The sequence below is a fragment of the Camelus bactrianus genome, chromosome 18 (assembly GCF_048773025.1).
Source record: "Camelus bactrianus isolate YW-2024 breed Bactrian camel chromosome 18, ASM4877302v1, whole genome shotgun sequence".
In the NCBI taxonomy this organism is placed as follows: Eukaryota; Metazoa; Chordata; class Mammalia; order Artiodactyla; family Camelidae; genus Camelus; species Camelus bactrianus.
Genome location: NC_133556.1, coordinates 17,564,671 through 17,585,500, shown reverse-complemented (window position 1 = coordinate 17,585,500; position 20,830 = coordinate 17,564,671). Strand labels below are relative to the sequence as shown.

The 20,830-nt window shown below is 42.4% G+C and overlaps 1 protein-coding gene across 1 annotated transcript in view; it reads left to right on the top strand.

Moving 5' to 3' along the window:
• The first annotated feature begins 517 nt into the window (after positions 1–517).
• Positions 518–20,830, top strand: part of CACNG3 (calcium voltage-gated channel auxiliary subunit gamma 3) — a 75,270-nt gene continuing 54,957 nt past the window's right edge. Inside the window, exon 1 of the mRNA XM_010961006.2 lies at positions 518–728. Coding sequence (XP_010959308.1) covers positions 518–728 — 211 coding nt within the window. The remainder of the gene's footprint in view (positions 729–20,830) is intronic.

The following is a 20,830-nucleotide window of genomic DNA, read 5'->3' as shown; positions in this document are numbered from 1 at the left end:
ACTCTTCTCAGCGACTCGCCTCCCAGCAGTGCTATTTTTTGCCATCCGCCCTCACCCCCAGCACACGCGCTCGCACACACACGCACGCACGCACACACACACACACATAGACCTCTCTGGATTTCTTTGCCTTGAGTCTCCCGGGGCTGTGAGGAACCAGGCGCATCTCAAACCGAGCTAGCAGCTCCAGGCTTCAGAGCCATGCCCTGCACGGACCCTCATCCTTACCAAGCTCCCGAGGAATGAAAGGAACCCAGGGACCCTCAGAAGGCGGCAGTTATGTGGACCAACCCCCTGGAGCCTGCACCCTTCGGAGGGCCATAGGCGACCCAGGAAACTGGAGAGAGCTCCAGACAGGAAACCCCAGCTTTCCCAAAGTCCCTGTGGATGCTGACAAAAGAAGACTTGAATTTTTGGAAGAGCTTGTTCTAGGTTACCCAGCTGCAAAGTGATTTTTCCCCTCTGGCATTGAACCTCCCTCTCCAATCCCCAGCCGTCCAGAGTACCATGAAGAATTATGAGGATGTGTGACAGAGGAATCCAGATGTTGATCACCACTGTGGGAGCCTTCGCAGCTTTTAGTTTAATGACCATTGCAGTGGGCACGGACTACTGGTTATATTCCAGAGGTGTGTGCAGGACTAAATCTACAAGTGATAATGAAACCAGCAGGAAGAATGAAGAAGTAATGACCCATTCGGGGCTGTGGAGGACCTGCTGCCTAGAAGGTATTTACAAATTCTTCTCAATGGCTCCAAATAATCCAGTGTCTAATATTTTGCTGTTCCAGTGGGTGGTTGGGGAGATGAAGGCAGTGGTGGGGAAAGGGGGATATTTCAAATTATTGCCTAGAATGTGCAGATGTTCAGACTGTTTCAAGCAAGACTAATGCTGTGTAGGATGAAGGGGTTGGGTTTTGCTGATTGTTTTTGGTATAAGCTTCATGAGATGAGATTTTGTGGCACTCCAGGCAGCTTCTGCAGTTGAGAAAAGTGTTCAAATCTAAAATCCCTAAGCATATTTGAACTGCTTTGATCTCTGGCTTGAGATGGGGTCTTTGGCTCTGCTTAAATTACATTTCAGTGGGGGAGGGGTTTAGGAAGAGGAAGAGAGGGAGGGCATAAGGGAGGGGGAGAGAGAGAGGGAGAGATTGATTCTGACATAGCCTGGCATACTCTGATCTATTTCCTAATTTTTCAACGTAGTCTTACCAGTTTTTTCTGAGTTTGGTCTAACTAGATATTTTCATGAACTTCCATTGCCAACCAGTTCCAGACTAACATATGTGAACCTCTGCACATACACACATTCTAAGAAAACTTATTAATACATGTTTCATTATTTGGGATCAAAATGAAACTGAAGTCTTGGTATTTGGTGACTTCCTTCCTAAAGCACCAGCAAACCCAACAGATATATTTCAATGATATTTGCATAAGACTGATTCTCCAAGAATTGCAGCATATCACTTCTAACTCAAAAAATTGAGGATTTGTTCTAAATTATAATGGAGAGAACAGACCAATTTTAGAATGTCAAGCTCTTGGGTAGCCTGTCTCACTATTAAACTTGCTTTCATTACACCAGGAGTCACTCTAAGCAGCATCACTGGGCAATGCCTGGATGTCAGTAGGAGTAAACAGAAAAATAGAGAAGGAAATCAAAGCTCTTTGGAGCCTATGTGCCTGAAGGAAGGCACTGGATTAGAGGGACAGAAGGGAGTTTTCTCAGGCTTCTGAGAAATCTGTGAAGCCTGCCACAGTGATGGGCAAGGAAATCTGGGTTTCCTATGTGCTCTCCTCCCTTGCTTGCCATTGGTTCTCCATGCCTGCATTCCCACTGGCTGGCATTTTCAGGGCTTCTTGAGAACTTGCATTTATGTAAATTGCTTAGGAAATCATTCTATGACATCACTTGCTAGTGTAATATTGCATCATTCCCTGGCCTTCCTCCCATGTCCTGACACTCTGAATAACTGCTTTCCTGGCTATAACACTGCTAGAGTTGATTCTGTTTCCAATGCAAATTTGCAACTGGTGGGAAGCCCAGGTAAGAAAGAACTACTTTAAATGCAGCAAGAATTACTGTGCTTGAAGTCTAAAGACCTGGATGATGCTGCAAACGATCTGTGTGACCTTGGCTAAGACATTTACCCATCCAGTCCTCAGTATATTAATCTGGTAGATGATTAATTTGGAATAGGTGGTCATGAATTAGTACTATCTGAAGCTCTTATCATATCCAATGTACCGATGGAAATTCTTTCCTAAAAGTTGACAAAAACCTAATATCTCTGATTATTTGTGATCAGGTATGGTAAAGTCATTTACCTTAGGGAAATTCTATAATTTCCTTTCCTATGTTAATAATAAGGAATTGGATTCATCTTTTATAAACCTGCAATTTGGTGAATGTTTTGATGCCTACAAGGTTCTAGGGATGATATTAAAAAATCTGAGGCTCTTCCCAAGCCAAAAATGGCACATATGTAGACCATGTTTCAGTTATTTCCAATTCTTCTGCCTCTTGGATCTAAACCTGGGAATACATAATTAAAGACCAATTTTGGCTTCCTGCATTAGGGCCTAATATTCCTGAATCTTTGCTCAGAATTTCTCAACTGAGGATTTTTCTTTTCTCCAACATCATGTCCTACACCCACAGTTTGTACAAGAAATTGGAACCCCACCCAGGCATTCTGTGGGCTAAGTGGGAGAAGTGAGAATTTGAATCAAGGAGGAATTGGATTAATCTAAGATATGTTCTTGGTCAGATGAATTCTTTTGAGAAAATTTCTTGTAGTCTGTATGCAGTTTGGCCCAACTATTTCATTTTTGTTATTGTTTTTTTTTACATTTTTGAAGTATTAACACAATATGATGCATAAACTTTAATGAACCATAATAAATTTTTAGCTATGTGTACGCCCATTTAACCAACACCTAGGCATGCTTGGCTGAAATGTGAAGCCAAGATTTTCTTTCATATACTGAAAGTGTTCAAGGAATTTGCAGGAGCCTCTCATTTCTGCATGGGAAGACACATGCAGTAGGCAGCAACCATCCTCTGTTGGAATAAAGGTGTACGGCCATCTCCTGTTCAGTATCTCAATATCTCCTGTCTCCCAAAGCCTCAACATCCTAATTTTTCTAGTCCTTTAAGTGTCCAAGGATAACTTGGGTGGGGGGTGTAGCTCAGTTTTCTTAGATATTAATTAGAAGAGTCAGTTCATCCATACTTTAAAAAAAAAAAAGAGTGATGAGAGAATATGGCTATTTAATCCAAAAGAAGGGAATGCTCCAGAGGGACATGACAGCTGTCTGCAAATATCTGAAGGGCTGTCATATGGAAAAGAGATTCAAGTGTTCTGTGTGGCCTCAAGAGGTTAGAAATAGGAGCTAGAGGAAAACAAGTTTTACCTCAATATAAGTAGCTATCCAACATGGCATGGGAAGCTTTCAGAGGTGATGCGTTGTCTACCACCAAAGATATTCAAGTATAAGAAAACTACATCGATTTTTTCCAAACTTAACCAGTCATCAGAATCACATGGGGAACTTTAAAAATAGGTTATCAGGCTCCTACAACTAGGTTCTTTGCCTCCATAGGCCTGTAGTGGATCACTTGGAATCTGAATTTTCTAAAAGTCCTCCAAGCAATTATGATATTAAAACCAACATGTATTGAGTATTTACAATATGTCTGGGAATGACTTCGTGTGTTTAAGGAGGTTCACATTGCCCAAGCAAGAGAATGTTTCTAGTTTTCATTTCTATAACTCACCAGAATGTCATTTATATTTAACACTTATTATGTGCTAGGTTTGCGGTAAGAATTTTGAAAAAATTACCTCTTTCATTTTCAGAGGAGCTCAGTGATGCGGGTATAAATATTATCTTCATTTTATAGACAAGGAAACTGAGACTGGGAGACATTATATAACTTGCCCGAGGTCACATACCTAAACTCAGCAGGTGCCACTTCACCTAAGCCATGTTGCTTCACCCAGCACTTGCTAGAGAACATTAATTCATGCTCTGGTAGATAGGTTGCTACTGGTACAGATGTTAACTTGTGAGAATGCTCAGACACATGGGTATTTCCATTCAGAAGCCCCAGATCCCAGAACATTCAGCATGCCTGTGTAGCATTTGCAGGGGGGGCGCAGGAGCCACCAGACAGGCAAAAACTCAGAGGCAGCAAAGGACACTCTTTGAATGAAAAAAACAATCGACCTATGTAGAGACACCCACACTGAGAAACCAGGACGAATGCCTGACTCATCATCTGGAAAGCACGCAAGGCATTCACAAAGCAGGGCCCCAACCTGATGTGTGCTTTCAATGGCGGCACGTGAATTTGAATGAGAACATGTTCAATATGTGAGTCTCTCGCTAAGAAACCTCTTGAAGTCCTAGATATAATTGAAGCGATGGATTTATTTTGATAGTGGAAAGACCACTGGTCTAGTAGTAAGGAACCCTGGGTGCCAATCACATTTCTGTCCCTTTGGACCTCAGTTTACCCAATTCTAAAATGAGAGCTTTAGGTAAGATTAAGAAGTAACAGATCTGAATGTCCATGCAGACTAAGCAGGTACTGTAAAGTGTAAAGCAAGCATTTCACACTCTTAACTCAACTCCATCGGGAGGAAGAGGGAGAGGAGTAACAGTGTGTTTGAGAAGATATATGGTAACAAACTTGGTCTCACTATGGGGGCAACAGAGAGTGGCAGGGACTCTGGCAAATTGGGAACAATTACTATGTGGCTTGAGTTGATTTTTACTCTGGGGAAGTGTATATCAAATTTGGCCCAATGTCCAAATTTTTAAAAAGCCATATGTTAAATTTCCTGATTTTTAAAAATGTGGGCAACTAATTTAACTTTTAAAAAATGCAGTGTCAGCCAAAACAAATTCACCTTATGACTGAACCCGACCCATGGGTTGCCTTTTGAGCCCTGGAAATTATCTAAATGGCCCCTTTGATCCAAATTTCTGATATCTTCATTTTTGATTCTGAAACTGCTCTTTATAAGTCAGTAATCACTTGTTCAATTCATTTAAAAAAATTGCCTGCTAAGAAAAGAAAACTCACTGGGGATTTTAGGACAGAGAACAAAAAAGTATGGCGAAGGGTTTTGATAAACTGCACTTTCTGCTACAGATGGGTCTGGATGACACCAAACATCTGGCTGAAAAATCGAAAAAAATTTAGCCAGTCATTAGAAGTTCCCCCATATTTTCAAATCTCCAGATGGTTGACTTTTTCAGCCAGCTGGGGTTCCAGCTTTATTTATGTGTTCAGAAGCCTTCGGGGAAGCTTCAGAGACATGGTTGAGGACAGGGGTGGGAGAAGGGCGTAAGCATTTCCTGTGTGCCAAGCCTGTGCTAGCTGCTTGTGCATGTATTAACTCATACTTTTCATATCTCCTATCTGCCCCCCGGTAGAACATAAACTCCGTAAGGACAGGGGTTCTTGTCTGTTGGGAACACTCCTATATCCCTAGAGCTTAGAAACAGAACCAAGTAGTCCCTTCTGCTCCCTTTGTCCTAGATTTAATGCTGCATCTTCCCTTAGACGTGGGTGCAGAATATATCAGAACTCGCTTACTCTCTTCCCCACTCCTGACCTTCTTGTTCCTTTCCATCCACCCTTCCTCCTTGACCCTAAAGCCCAAGAGGCAGTTAGAAGAGAGAAGTGGGCTGGAATCTTAAGGCACAATGCGGGAGAGTGACCATGACTGTGTCTGGGGGCGGGTCAGGATAGAGGAGGTGGCAGAGACTGAGGTGTGAGTATGACTGACATTCAGGCAGGACATGTTGGTATAACCGTATTGGTTGTTAAAATGTTGAAATACTTCCCTATCTGTTGAGAAACAAAATCTAGTCCAAGTCCTTCATCAAGGCCCTAGCTTTTCATGTAATCTCCCAAACATCAATAAGATCTATCAAATAAAAGGTTAAGACCTGGCCCAGTAGGGCCATCACAATCCTATGCAAGCATCCATTCTGATTGGCTAGTCTTGGATCCTTACCAGAAGTTAAATATTTTGAATCTCACTCTTAGTTGCATCATCACTGATGGAAAGGAACTACCCTTCTTTTTTTCTGCCTCAAACCCAGCTTTTCCACCTTCTGACTCTAAGATTCTACCCATCTTAGAAAGTAGATAGCTTGAAAATACTTTTATCTTTGCTTCACTGTTTGAAATTTTATCTCTTGGTTGGAATAAGGGCAAGGGATCTGCAATCCAAGAATGAATGACCTATATGGGTTATTTTAGCATGCATGACTAGTGTGGGTTACCAACACACATCAAGAAAAAAATAAAACAAGAAATCAGGCAAAAAGATGCGTGTGTCCTTTTAATGCTTAATGTCATAGGGCAGTGTCTAACAAGCTTACTTAAGCGGTCATCTAATTCTCTGGAGGCATGTAACTTTGTTTGACTTAGCTTTTATTTTAGATTCAGGCCCAGTTGTGTAGTTATTAGATGTTTACTTGTAGAAAACTTGGAAAGATGCACATATATTTTTTGTTCAGCAGAGGTAAAAATGATTTCTGTTCATTAGAAAAGATAATCCCAAATGTTGTGGACTACTGACCTCCCTCTAGGACATTAATCAGTTTATGTATAACTTAACAATCTCATTTCTGTTTTTTTTTTTTCCTGAAAAAATATATAACATCTTTCTTTGAACCAGCTTTGTCATTCTGCTGGTTCCCTCACTGATGAATTGAATAAAACTCGTCATGAGCTCACTATGTATTCTAGGAGAATTATGTTTTTTAACAATTTGAATATTATACTGTGACATGTGGAAGTAGCCTCAATGAAACCAATGTTTCTCAGGTTAAAAAGAAGCCTACAAAACTCCAAGGTTGTTTTTCTTTTCCCCTCTTCCCACAAGCCTGCAGCCCACTTTTTCAATGTAGGAACAAACCAGCCTTTAATAATTTATGGGAGACCACAGAGAACATCAGATAATAGCAGGGGCTTTGAGGTCAGGTAGACCTGGGTTCTTATCTGAATTCTGCCATTTACTGGCTCTGAGACTTTGGAAATTGCTAAGCCTCTGAGTATGAGTTTCCTTACCTGCATGACAAGGAAGGAAAGTAGCAGGTGCTTTTATCTGTTTCTGTCCTGGTTCTTAGTTTGCGTCTCGTGGTACCTTCATTCCTTCATCCTTCTAAATAACATGCTGACTAGTAGTCCTTGATTCATCCACTTGAGACAAGATCCATTTGCGACAAGATCCATTTGCTAAGACAAATGATAAGTTTGCTTTCTTATATACCACGACCCTCCCTTCCAATGCTTTTAATTCCTCAGTGAGTTACCTGTGTCTCCAAGAAGAATCATTTGTAAATATTGAGGGCAGTTGGGAAAAAGAGAGCCTGGCATCTCATTCCAGGACTGGATACTCACTTAGGCAGCACCACTGCTCATCTGGTCACGTGCCTATTTTGGCAAGGAAGTTGGGACACAAGACCAGGGCAGAGAGAGGGAGTGGCAGCAGGGCAGCCTGTTTGGAATGGTGAGGTGGATGAGTTGAGTGGATCTGGTGGTAGATACCTGAGCTTGAGCCATTTTGTCAGCATCTCACCCAAGAGAGCAGTTCATTAAGCAAGAAGACCCTTAGCCAGGGCTGCATGATGTTCATAAAGATGCCCTGTGCAGGGCTGCCTGGTCTAGGGGTCAAGCAGGAGCTGAGAGTCAGCCCATGCTCCGCTACCCAAACCCTGCATGTTGATCCAGAACTGAGTCCAGAGGGAAGAGGGTCTTTTAAAAATGTTCACAGGATACTGTATGGACCAACTGGAGACCCAGCAGTGAGTTGCCAGTGATGGGAGCCAAGGTGGGATGGAAAAAGCTGACCAGATTCAGATATTCACATCAGAGAAGGACTTTGAAGTGGGAAGGCCCCATAGGGCCCTCCAATAACCAATGAATGTGCCTCCACAGGAAAGTCAACGTGTAGATTCTTGCATGCAGAGAACCCTAGCAATCAGTGTTAGCTGGAGAAACAGTAGCAATGAACAAAAAAGGTTTGCAATGTCTCCCAGCTAACTGAAGTGGCATTTCGTCCCTCTTTTTCTTCCTGGTCCCTGCCACAGCATACTGAAGCTGCTCTCATCTGGAAGAGGGAGGAGTAGGGTTACAGCTTTGCAATCAGATATGCAACTGGACGTTTTAACAACCAAAAGTGACTGGAGATGTATGAGATCTGCCCAAAAATATCATTAGCGAAAGAAAAGGTTGGATATAACAAAGTTATGTAACAAAACAAAACAGTTGCCTGTTTATTTGTCACTTAGTTGAGACTTACAAATGAATAGGATTCATGTCATCATGCTTTGTCTCCAAAATTCTAAAAGTTGAAAACTCACTGAGGTATATATACTGTGATATATAATTATATCTCCAGGACTGGCAAGCTACAGCCCACGGGCCAGATTTGGCCCATGGCCTGTTTCTGTGCAACCCACAAGCTAAGAATATCTTGTACATTTCAAATGGTAGGAAAAAAATCAAATAATATCCAAAAATATTTCATGATATATAAAAATGATAAGAAATTTTAATTCTATAATTCTGAATGTTGTCAATGTGAAAATTATGGAAAATTTTTTCTTTACTGTTGTATTAATATCTGCACAGTATCCTCAATTTTGCAGTTCGGACTGCAAAGCCTAAAATATTTACTGTCTGACCCCTTGCAGAAAAAGTAAAATTTGCCAGTCCCTGCTATATCTCACTGCAGAGACATGTAGGAGTCAATAATAACATTTTATTTCTGGACGTACCCTCTGTTTTCCCAAGAGTGTAGAGTTACTTTCTTTTTCCTTGCCCCATTTTCCTTTATCATAGACTTTTCATCTAATCAGGTATTCTGTTGGGTCCTCTTTTCATTCCTGAAGAATGCCCACCTAGTTCTTTGCCCAGGCAGTCCTTGTCCTCTTCCTGAGCCTTGGGGGGTTTAAAACAAAATCAGTGGATCCTCCCCTCTCTGATGATCTCTCTAGGGAAAGCAGCTCCTAACTGCTTTCAGGGGACACAGGGAGCAGTGTCTGTTGAGGCTGGCAAGAGAAGAAATTTTAATAGCCAGTTTTATGATGGCAACAACAGGAAAGACCCTAGAGACAGACTGAAGCTACACCCAGTGAGACATGCTTAAGTGAGAGTGAAGAAATTGAGGTCCACCACAGGCAGTTGGTATTGGGAGTCTAGAGATATAGTTCCATGGACCTGAGGTTCATATGACTATGAAATTTCATGAAAAATATTATGTGAATTGGAACTTTTATGGAAACAGTCTTATCCTCCATTAGTGTTAAGAATCACTAATATAGAGCTTAGGACAGGGGTGAAATCTGAGTTGACACTTAGGATCCTCCAAACATAGATGGTAATTGAAGACAAGAAAAGTATACAAGAAGTGCCAGAGAAAACCCAATGACTACAAAGACAGAAATCGACAAAACCCTAAGTAACATTCATACTATGTGGCAAGGGACAGAGGAACCTGTGAAAATTGGAAAAAAAAAAAAAGACAAAAACAGAGTTGAATAAGGAGAAAGAATTCAGGATTTCAATACCATTTGGAGGGTCTACTGAGACTTGCTCCAAAATGATGCAGATGAACAGAAATGCCTGGAGCTAGAAGCTCTCTGGCTTAAGAGAATTCCCTGCAAGGCAGAGACTCACCTGGGGACTACTTCCTGGGTTTGCATGAGGGCGTGCCCCTTTGAGGGTAGGTCTGCCCCTCTTCCTGGTGAGATGCCAGCATGGATTCTGGGGGTTGCTTCCAAGGAAGCCGCGAAAGGAGAGAATGGGTCATGAGAACCCCATAGAGAGGTGCCAAGGAAATAGTAAAAATACTAATTAGCTAACACTTAATGGACACCTGTGTGCCAAGCTGCAATTACTGACGCAGACTGAGCATTCATCCTGAGCCTTCATATATTTATTTATTTACTTAATAGAGACACATATGCGATGCCAAGCACAGTTCTAAGTGAGCGCTTGACAAATGTTGTTTAGTCCTCGTGCCTTCTTCAGAAGTTAGAGCTACTATTATCCCCATTTTACAAATGAAGGAATGGGGGCCCCGGAAGGCGCACGGTTAGTAAGAGGCTGAGCTGGGATTCCAGCCCTACCCTGTGTCTTTCATTCCTTATGCCACCTGCTTGGATACGCACTTACCATAAACAGATGTTAAGTGGTTCTCATAATAGCCCTGCGTACAGCTAGCTGGTCTGTCCCACCAAGGAGGACACTGAGGCTTGGAGAACTGAATTAGCTACCACGCGATCACCTGTTAGGTAGTGGCAGGGTTGGGACTCGAACCCGAATCTTCACCCTAATCCCCACACTGCACTGCCTTAACTGAAGAGCCCAGGCCTGCTGGGATGGGTCTTCCCCAGACTTGCCCCCTCTGCACTCCATCAGGGAGAGTTTGATGTCACTCACTGGCTCTGAACCATTCAGTGACCGGAACTATTATGAAAAGTAATTAACCCAGCCTTTGCCAATTTTTATTCCAAATCCAGAAAGCAAAGCCAAGGGAAAGATATGGAAAAGCTAGTAAGGTTTAGACATTGGCGGAAGAAAAAATGAAGATTTAGACATTGTAGCAGTTGGCTATGAAGAAACACCACCTTTAGGGATCAAATGTAAATTGGGGAAAAAAAAAAAAGGCAATACCAATCGTTTGGAAGAACAGAGTTTCTTTTCCAAAGAGTTCGACTAGACGCAGGTGAGCAGACTATTGGAGAGTCTTGCATATTCTACATTGGATTTGGGGTGTTTCCACACCTGAGGGTGCCATTAGGTTCATGGCTGTCCCATTTTCTGAGGACCAGACTTGACCACATCATTTATTTGACGTCTTTGAGCTTCAGACTCTGGGTCGGGCAGGAGTCAAGGTTTCAGGGCTTGGGTAACTCTGGTAATTAGGGACCTGCAGACTGATTCTCCTGCGGCACTCAAGGCCAAAAACATCTTTGAAGAGCACCTCACCCCCACCAGACATGCAGTGGACAAGTGTACCACCAGGTCTGACTCTCCGTGCCCTTGGGCCTGAGTCGGCTGGAAATGGGCAGCTGGGCTGAGCCTGGAGCAGGCACCTTTTAACTTGCATGTTGTAAGAAATGTTCTCAGATATCTTGTGCCCCCCAAATGCTCTTTATCTGCATTTCCCTGAATCACTAGCCTAGAACCAGAGCCTGACACATAGCAGGTGCTTAATAAATATATACTAGATTTGTTGCTTAAGGGTTGGTCGTTTAATTACTTTGAGCTTCTCTTAGCGAATCCACGCGAATCCCTAGCAATCTTTGTTCTGCTCTTAAGTGCTTACAAGCCACTTTAAAATTAATATATCCTAGAATCCTTACCACAATGGCTGGTAGCTCAGCATCCTGTATTTTGAGCAAGTCTGAACTTCACATCTTGAAAATCTCAACATTGTTTGTCCATCACTCACTTTCCATTTTATTTTTCCTCCAAGATAATTCAGAGTAGTTCAACAGTCTCGTTTAAAAATTCCCTCAATATCCTGGGTGCAAACTTGGGAAAAGAATAAAGAAAATACGGGACATATTGTGCACAGATCTGGCAGGCACTGTTTCTATTCCTTGTGCTTCAGATTCTGTATATATTTGGTTACCTGTATGTTTAGGAAATGGAATTTCCCCAACTCTGTATTCCGCAGCATATGCTCCTTAGAATCACTTATAGCTGCCTTGGAATACAATAATACCTACCTGTTAAATTAAAGGCATTCAAAAACCCACAGGTAACTGCTGAGGTGTCTTCCATCACCTCATCTATTACAGAATCCTACTGTCACCTGTGGAAATTGGTTTTGACATTGAGCAGTTAATACAGATGCATATTTACAACAAATCATTGTGACCCTTTGCAAATTACAGGACAGCAGAACCAATTAGCTGTTTATCAGCTTAAAGTGCCTTGAAGTCTGTACTACCAAGTAAATCCTGGTTTTTTCAAAATATTACTTTTCACCAAAGACGAATCTGGCTTGCAGTCAAAATGCCCTAAGTGTTTAGAGAAAAATAAAAAGATCAAATCAAGAGGCAACGATGTTAATCTGAGTCAGAGTTCTGCTGCCTGGCATAATAATTGCTCTTTTCTGATCTTTCACTCTCTGGTGAGTGATGGCTTAGCTCTGAGCAGTGGGGAGATGGCAGAGGTTGGGCTCCAAGAGGTAATAAGGTCTGAACCAAGGAAAATTCAATATGGGTCACCCCCAAAGATGATTTTCCAGTTGGAGTCCCTGGGGCTGAGCTGCAGTGACATCCCATTGGCATAGGAAAAGCAGAGTCCTAGCCCAGGACCATGGACTTTCTCCACACTCTCCTAAAGCAGGCAGAAGTCCTGGGGAGGGAAGGGGGATGAAATTGTGAACAGTGTGGCCAAGGTCAGCTTCCCTGAGTAGGTGACATTTAACCCAAAATATGAAAGAGGTAAGGAACCAAGCCAGATGCGAAGAGCATTCCTTCCAGGCAGAGGGAACAGCAAGTGCAAAGGCCCTGAGGGTGGGTATGTGTCTGGGTGTTTAAGGAGCAAGGAAGCCACTGTGGCTGAACAGGATGAGTGAGGAAAAAGCAGCAGGTGAGGGGGCTGGAGGCCAGGAGGAAGTTGTAAGCACTTTGTCCTGTGATCTCCCTTGTGTCTCACAGGCAAGAACTTCAGCTCCAGCTTTTAAAGCTTTCTCCTCACCTCGCCCTCGTGCTTCCCTAAGACTGGGCACGGGGGAGGAGCATCTCCTCAGCATCGTCTTCCTTCTTCCCCTGAAAACCAGGCACGGTCCCTCACTGTTTTCAGTACTGTATTTCTCACTGTGGAGAAATGGGGTTTAAATGAAATGACAATGATGTGGAAGTTTCTGATGCTTACCAGATCTAACAAAGCTCCTGGAGTCATCATTCTTGTTGGGCATCCCCTTTCTGACTCCCAGATTCTCACCTTTCTGCCCTTCAAGCTGGCATCTTCTCCTGTGCTGGTCCCTCTTCTCAGCCCAGAGAGGCAATAGAAGCTGTGAAGTAAGTGGTTTGCATTTGAGGAGACCTCAGCCTGGGCCTCCTGCTCTGCGAGTGCCTCTTTAATGCCTACTGTGTGCCAGACACTGTGCTAGGCGCTGAGAATTCAGCAGAGAATAAAGTAGACAAGTTCTCTCATCTTTGGTAAATTCACGGTTGTGTAGAGAAGATGTTCAGCCAACGTGGTTGAGCAGAGCAGAATGCTCCTGGGGCATCGAGTAGGGGGTCCTGGATCAGTCAGGGGGAGGGGCCACTTGTCACACACATTCATTCGGGCTTGTGTGTCCCCAAGGTGCCTGGTCTACAATAGGTGATCAAAACACACTTGCCAAATGCACCACAAGGCTTGTGGAGGGCACACAGAGGAGGACTGACCTTTCCCAGGTGCTGGGGGCTGGAGTGGAAATGAATTCAGAGCCCCGGCTTCTTGTCCTTAAGCGGTGGGAAAAGAGAACAGGAAAACTGTCTACCTCTAGAGATCCATGGAGATAAATTGAGTGGTGACACATTTCTCTCTCTTCTTTTAATTTTTGAACCTTCTTTTTTTTTTTTAACAAATAATCCAGGATATTTGATTTTTATCATGTTCTTCTCAGTTGTGTATTTTTCCTATTGTATTTTCTTAATTAAACCACTTTTAATATAAAAGTAATATAAAAATGTATTCTCGATATCAACTTCTAAGATAAAATAGACAGGGCAAGGTTTCCCCTGGACTCTTACAATAATCTCATCCCCTGACCGCCCCTCCTCCCCAAACTACTGCTACTTGTAGTTGGGTGAATTTCTAATAAATATCATTTCCCTATTTCCCTACAAACATCCTTTCTGCTCTACCGTGTCAAGGAGATTAGAAAGGGTAGATTTTTCTCTCCCAGTTCAAATTATTCATAATTGGCTCAAAAGCTTTAAAAAAGAACCTTACAATTTATTAAGTCATTTAATTATGCACACTATTTAAAAATCAAATCATATAGAAGGGCTTTTAATGACAAGCATCTGTTCACCCCTCCCCACTCCAAGTCCTAGTCTTCAGAGCAAGCTTTTTTTTTTTTTTTTTAAACCATTTCTGATTCAGTTCCTCTGGTGGCTACATCCACCTCTCTAAATAATACATTTATCTTCTATTTTTTGATTTATCACCTATTGACTTCCTGCTGTAATAGGTGAGGATTAAGCTAACTCTCTCCACCCTCTGTATTGATTACCTTTTAATTTCTAAAAATAACATTAATCTTCGTTTCTTTTTCCAACCAGCTTGGGTAGAATGTTTTAGCTTCCTACTTTATAAAATGAGGAAGTCCACATACACCCCCCCACCTACCCATATCTGTTGGTTGTATTTTTACTTCTTCATGGTCAAAATTCATTGTATTTGCATTTGATTCTATAAATATGCTATTGTCTTTCATGCTGGGGCAACAGATTGATGCCGGAGTTTGAAAACCAATGAACATTATTCTGATTATGTAGATAACGTTTGATGCAAAGCTACGTTGTTTTCCAGGATTACATGTTTTTCTTTGTGGTTTCAATGTCATTGAAATCTCTGAGTCATTCAAAGAAAAATGTCCAAATGAAGCTTCCTTTCTAACACTTCACTACTTGTTCAAAATCATGCCATGTATTTGTTTGGTACAGTTTGCATTTTTCCTGGAGTTTCTGATTGATTTGAAGGATTTTTTAACAGGTTGTTTCAGAGCAAAATTAGGCTTTTTAAACATAAGCCCTGTGGTGGGAAAGGAACCTTTTGGAAAAATCACTCCTCCCCCCCATTTTTTTTTTCCTGCTTCCTCAGTACAGTAGTAGTTAAGAACTCAGTCTCCACAATCAGATTGCTTGCACTCAAATCCCAGGTCTACCGCATATAATTTGTGTGACACTGGGTGTGTTACTTAACCTCACTGTGTCTCAGTTTCTTCATCTATAAAATGGGGATTATTATTGTCCCTACTCATAAGGTTGCTGTAGGGATTGAACGAGTGTGTATTTGTAACAGCACTTAGAACAGTGCCTGGCACACGTCTGTATGAACGGTGGTGGTGGTTACCGTCTTCCTGTGATACGCAGGACAGAATCGGACAGAACCTGTCCATCTGCATTGTTCTGCCAACAGCAAGGACTCATCCCAGCCATGGTTACCACCGTCCTGGTAGTCTCCAAGAATCTTCACAGGTCTTTGCTTCCCTGTGGCAAAGCCAATGATATAGCTGATGGAAACCCTACCAGGAAACAAAATTCATAGTCTTTGGTGATGTGATTTGGGCCTGAATCTTTTCAAACTGGTTGATGAAGGTGCTCAAAACTTCAGAGAATCTGTGTTCTTGAATATCCCTCCACTGAGCCACATTAAGGAAACATCAGCACTTAAAAAATAACAGTAGCAAGGGGGCCCTGAGTGTCCGTATGTATTCTCCCACTCAGTCCCCTCAAGAGCCCTCTGGGGGATTATACCCATTTTGCTTGATGAGTAAATGGAACTCAGAGAAGTAATTGTCCCAAATTCTCACAGCTAATGAATAATGGTCCGGGGAGGATTCAACCCCAGGTCTTTGAAACCTGAAAACTGATGTCCTGAATGCTGGTGTTATAGCCCAGGGTTCTCCAAGTGTGTTCTGCTAACCCCAAGGCCATTTCGTAGGGTTCTGCAAAGTCAACACTATTGCATAGAGATAATAAGATGTGATTTGCCTTTTTCACTGGGTTGACACTTGCACAGATGATGCAAAAACAATGAGGGGGCAACACTGCTGGAACCTCAGCATGAATAACGGCAGTGGCACCCAGTGTGGTACTAGTTGTCATCGTACGCAGCACCACCATGCACTCACAGTGAAAGGAAGTGCTAATTTCACTCTGAAATGTCCCTGGTGAAGCAGTGTAAAGGTATTAATTTTATTAAATGTTACTGAATCTTGAACCTTGTACGTAACAAAATGGGAAGGATACGTAAAGCACTTCTGCTATAAACAAAAGGACAATTCTGGTCTCCAACAAAGGCATTTGTGCAACTGAGTTGCGAGCTGAACTAGCTGCTTTTTTTCCCCCCCATGAAACGCCGTATTTACTTGAAAGAATGACTGACAGGCAAATTATGGTTATTCAGGCTTGGGTATTTGGCAGACATTTTCTTGAAAATAAGCTAAGTGAGCCTGTCACTTCAAGGAAAGCAATTGACAGTATTTATTGCCAAGGGAAAAACTCCAGATTTCAAGTAAAAATTATAATTCTGCTTCTATGTGCCCCTGTGAATGAATGCAATTTTTTTGGATTGTGTAAGGAACTGTGCCAAATTTGGAAGGTCCGTATAATCCAGTGAGGTGCCGTTTTCTGAATGACCAATGCATGATGTTACAGATTATCCCAGGGTAAAAGATTCACTCAAAATGCAGGATTAGAAAGAGCAATGGGTTTTAATACACTAGAGCATAAGAAGTTAATGAATATGATTTCAGATTCCACATTGCAACTGGCCATTAAGAAACTACCACTTGTTGAGTTTTGGTGTAGTATCAAAGAAGAGCCACAATTATCTTCAAAGGCTGTTCAAAGTCTCCTATCTTTGCCAACCACATATTTGTATGAGGCTAGGTTTTATACACATACTTCAAAAAAACAGCATTTGGCAGCAGATCAAATGCAGAAGCCCATACGAGAATTTAACTGTCTTCTTATTAAGCCAGACACTGAAGAAATTAGCAAAAATGTAAAACCAAATGCCACTCTTCTCACTTTTTTTTTTGTTTTAGAAAATATAGCTATTTTTCATATAAATATGATATTTATGTTAACAGGCAATCTGGCTTATCATTCTTTTCAAATGAATTTTAAAATAAATATTTTAAAATTTTTTGAGTTTTATTTTCCAGTACAGGAATATTGACAGATATGACCCACAGAAACAAAAGCTCCCTAATTTGCACAAGGGTAAAGGAGTTCTGAGATCAAAAAGTTGGAGAATTTCTCCACCGCTGTATTTTCACTCTGCTGACAAACTTCAAGTGGTTGAGGAGAGAAACGAAAGGAGCCATTTTCGTACTTCTGTCGGAAGATTTCCTTCTTGTTCTGCCTTTTCTTCTCCACTGGGAGCTGAAACACGGTCCCTACGTGCACTCCAGACTCTGTTTTTGAGTTCTCTTTAGTTGCAGCTAAGCTCAGCCATTGTTCTGCCATCGCTGGGATGTAAGAGGTAACGTGAGATTTCAGCAGGTGCCGAAAGAGGTATCTTTGATTAAAATGCAACCCTGCTGGGATCAAGTTTGACAGGATTCATTGAGTCTTGTGTCTTTGTTCACAAACACCGACAAAGCTTAGCCACGTCTCCACAAGGAGGTGAAAGCTTGGGATCTGTGGTGAGATTCCTTACATGTGAGACAAAGCGGAGGGTGGGAAGACTGAGCTGTGATTCCTCAGATTTTTGGTGGATGGGGGTTTAAATTTATGAATCATCCACCTTCTACACCAAATTAAAAGAGACTGTGTGTAGAGATGGGAAGTTTAGGGAATGGAAGGGACTATTGGGCGGTCACTCAACAGACATTTCTCATGCTGGGCACTGGGAAACAGAAAGAAAGGGAAAATTGAAGAGAGTTTTGGGGATGCTGCCGGGACCACATGTTCCTGTTTGTTGCTTTTTCAACCCCACCTCCATCTCCCTTCTTCTGGTAACAGTACTCGGATTTTCTTTTTGGGTCACCTTGTCACCCTACCACTCTATCCTCTGTCCATGTGGTTTGAGCAGAACTGACTCTAGCCTGACTCACAGGATAGGCATGTGACCCAGGAATGACCTTGATGATTATTATAAGGCATCAAGAGTTTATGGTCTGCCCTCCATGGTACATTTGAATATGTCTGCCAACATTTTTGGTCATCACAGCTTGGTAGGGATGTGCGGCAGTACTACTGGCATCTAGTGGCATCAGGGTTGTTTCTAAATTCTGCAATGCATAGGACAGCTCCTACAACAGAATTTTCCAGTTGCACATGTCAACAGTGCTGGGGCTGAGAGCCCTGATCGAAAGGTGATGGGAAGCTATTGAAAGGCTTTAAGCAGAGGAGTGATGTGATCCAAACCAACATTTTAAAAATTATAGTCAGGTTCCATGTAGAAACAGATTTTAGAGATGTAAGAATGGAACAGGGGGATAAGCTTGGTGGGGGTGGGGTGGGGGTGGCTATGGCAATAACCCCAGTGACAGACTGTAGAAGTTTGGAAAGAAGTTTGACCTGGAAATACATATTCACAAATCATCAATGGCAAAGGGTAAAGCCTTGGGTTGAGAATAAGAGCCTCCAATAAGGTTGTGAAAAATAAGAGAATAGAACCGAAGACAGAGCCTTTGAAAGCATCCATGTATGGCATGTAAAATAATGATAATATCTAATACTATTTGACAGTTGATGTGCCAGCTACTACGCTAAGTCATTTACATGATCACATTTGACCCGTTTGACAATGCTTATCATCACCGTTTTACAGATAAAACTTGGGCTCCGAGAGGTTAAGTAACTGGCCCAAGGTCACACAGCTAGCTATTATCCAAGCCAGAATTTGAAATCAAATGATATGGCTATGTAACCTTTCCCCTTAACTACCAAGCTGCCTCCCCGGATCAAGAATTTTCCAAAATAAAAGTGACAACACTCACAAGAGAGGGATGAATGGGAGTTAGAGAGATGAAGGGATGAGGTAGTGTGCCGGGAAGGGGGAGCAGCACATATGGATGTCTCGAGGCTGGAAAGAGCATGGTATCACAGAGGGACAAAAACAGTCAGTCATGACTGGAGACAGGTACACATTCCTAGGTGGGGTGAGTATGGGGAATGGCAGGGCCCACGTCATGCAGATCCATGTAAGGTATGTTAGGCTGAACTTCATCCTGGGGGCAACAGGGATCCTTTGGAAAAGTTACAATGGGAGTTGAAAAATCTGACATGATAAGGTTTTCATTTTTGAGGCTCATTGTGGATGGAGTGTGGACCGCGGAGGGGAGAATGGAAGAGAGATATTTTATATTCCTCTTGGCTTTAGTGCAGTAATCCAAGAGCAATGGTGGAGTCCACTCTTAGGGAGGTGGCCGAGGTGATGGAGACATTGGCCATCACCTTGGGAGGTGTGCAAAACCTGGAATCAACAGAAGTTCCTACTTGTTGTTTGTCAAAGGTGAGGGAAAACGATGTCAGAGGACTCTCGTAATTCTGGCTTTCACCTTCGGATGGGCAGTGATGCCCGCTACCAATGGGAAGTTTGTAACAGGAAATGGTGAGTTTGGTTTTTAAACATGTTGAATTTACAGCTCCCCATCTAACATTCAAAGGGAAGAGGGGATGTTAAGAGGGTCCCTGGGTACACTGATCCAGGACTTATGAGAGATGCCTTGTCTAATTAATTACTTCCTTTTTGATCGGAAAATAAACGTGTACTTTCCAACCTCTGCAAATTCTAATAGAGGCAAACGGTGACAGGTCATTAGATGAGGTTCTGTGTGACAGATTAACTGATGTTAAAGGTCTGAATGCAACAGGAGGGCACTGCCAGTCTAATTGGGCACAGACAGTGTTTCCTGGGTCATGAAAAGGAAGCTGTGTCTAACCATCGTTTCAGCCCCCTCTCCTTCCATTTCTAACTTATCTTCTGGTTTGGGGTGAACACGAAGGAATCTTTTCATAAATGGTGACCTTTTGAAATTTGAAATGATGGTTTCTGGTTAATTTCCATTCCAGCCCTAGGGCTGCTGCTTGAAGGTCATGAGCTTGAAGCTCTGGACTTGTCTCTTAGCCCCGTGCTCTTAACCAGAATTGGAAAAGGGCAGTGCTGTTTTCATCCTCAAAATGCCCATCATTTGGATAAAGGATTGTCATTCATAATTGTGTGACCACACACTGAGGATGAAAACTGTACAAAGTGCCGAGTTTATGTTACTAACAAGCCTCAATCTGTTCTGCTCAGGAGAGTCGGGGAATATTTTGTTTGAGGTCATAATAGGACATAATAGGACAGTAATACTGTTGTATCCCCTAGAATTCATTCATTTGCAAGTGAATTCATTCATTTCCAATTCTAATTGACTTCAGGAGGGAGAAAGAGAGAGAGAGAGAGAGAAATTGACTTTAGGGGCTCACATACCTGAACAGTAAAGGTATGGCTTGATGTATCAAATTTACAAATGTGTTATTTCTCTGACTGTTCTTTCCCCTACTTCCTCTCTGTTGACTCCATCTCAGAGCAATAGATGAAGGACTCAGAGACACAGATGTATAACAGCAGCTCTCAGGGCTATATTCTTCTATGCTTGAATTCAACAGAAGAATATGAGTTTCCGTCCCAGCAAGTCTAAGTCTCATGGCATTTCGTTGGCTCTGATTAGGTCCATGTCTATTATTGAACCAGCCACTGTAGACAAGGGTCTGCAGGGGCTGATCCGCTAAGCCCCGAGTCACGTGCTCCAGCCTTGCAGTAAGAGGGGCATAGCTGCCCCAGAGATAACTATGATGCTGAACCACAAGCATCATTAATCAATTACCTGTCAGGCTCCGGTCTAAGCGGTATGCATGCTTTTCCTTTGCTACTTGGATCAACCTTTGAGGTAGGTACTGTTTTCATCTCCCCTTTTAATGACGTGGAAAGCCACTTGCCCAGGGACCCACAGCTGGTAAATGACAAAACCAAGTTAGAGAAAGGTGGAGGAATCGTCTCCAAATCCCACAGGTGGCAGATGATGGAGCCACAATGCAATGAACTCAGGCAGCCTCTCACC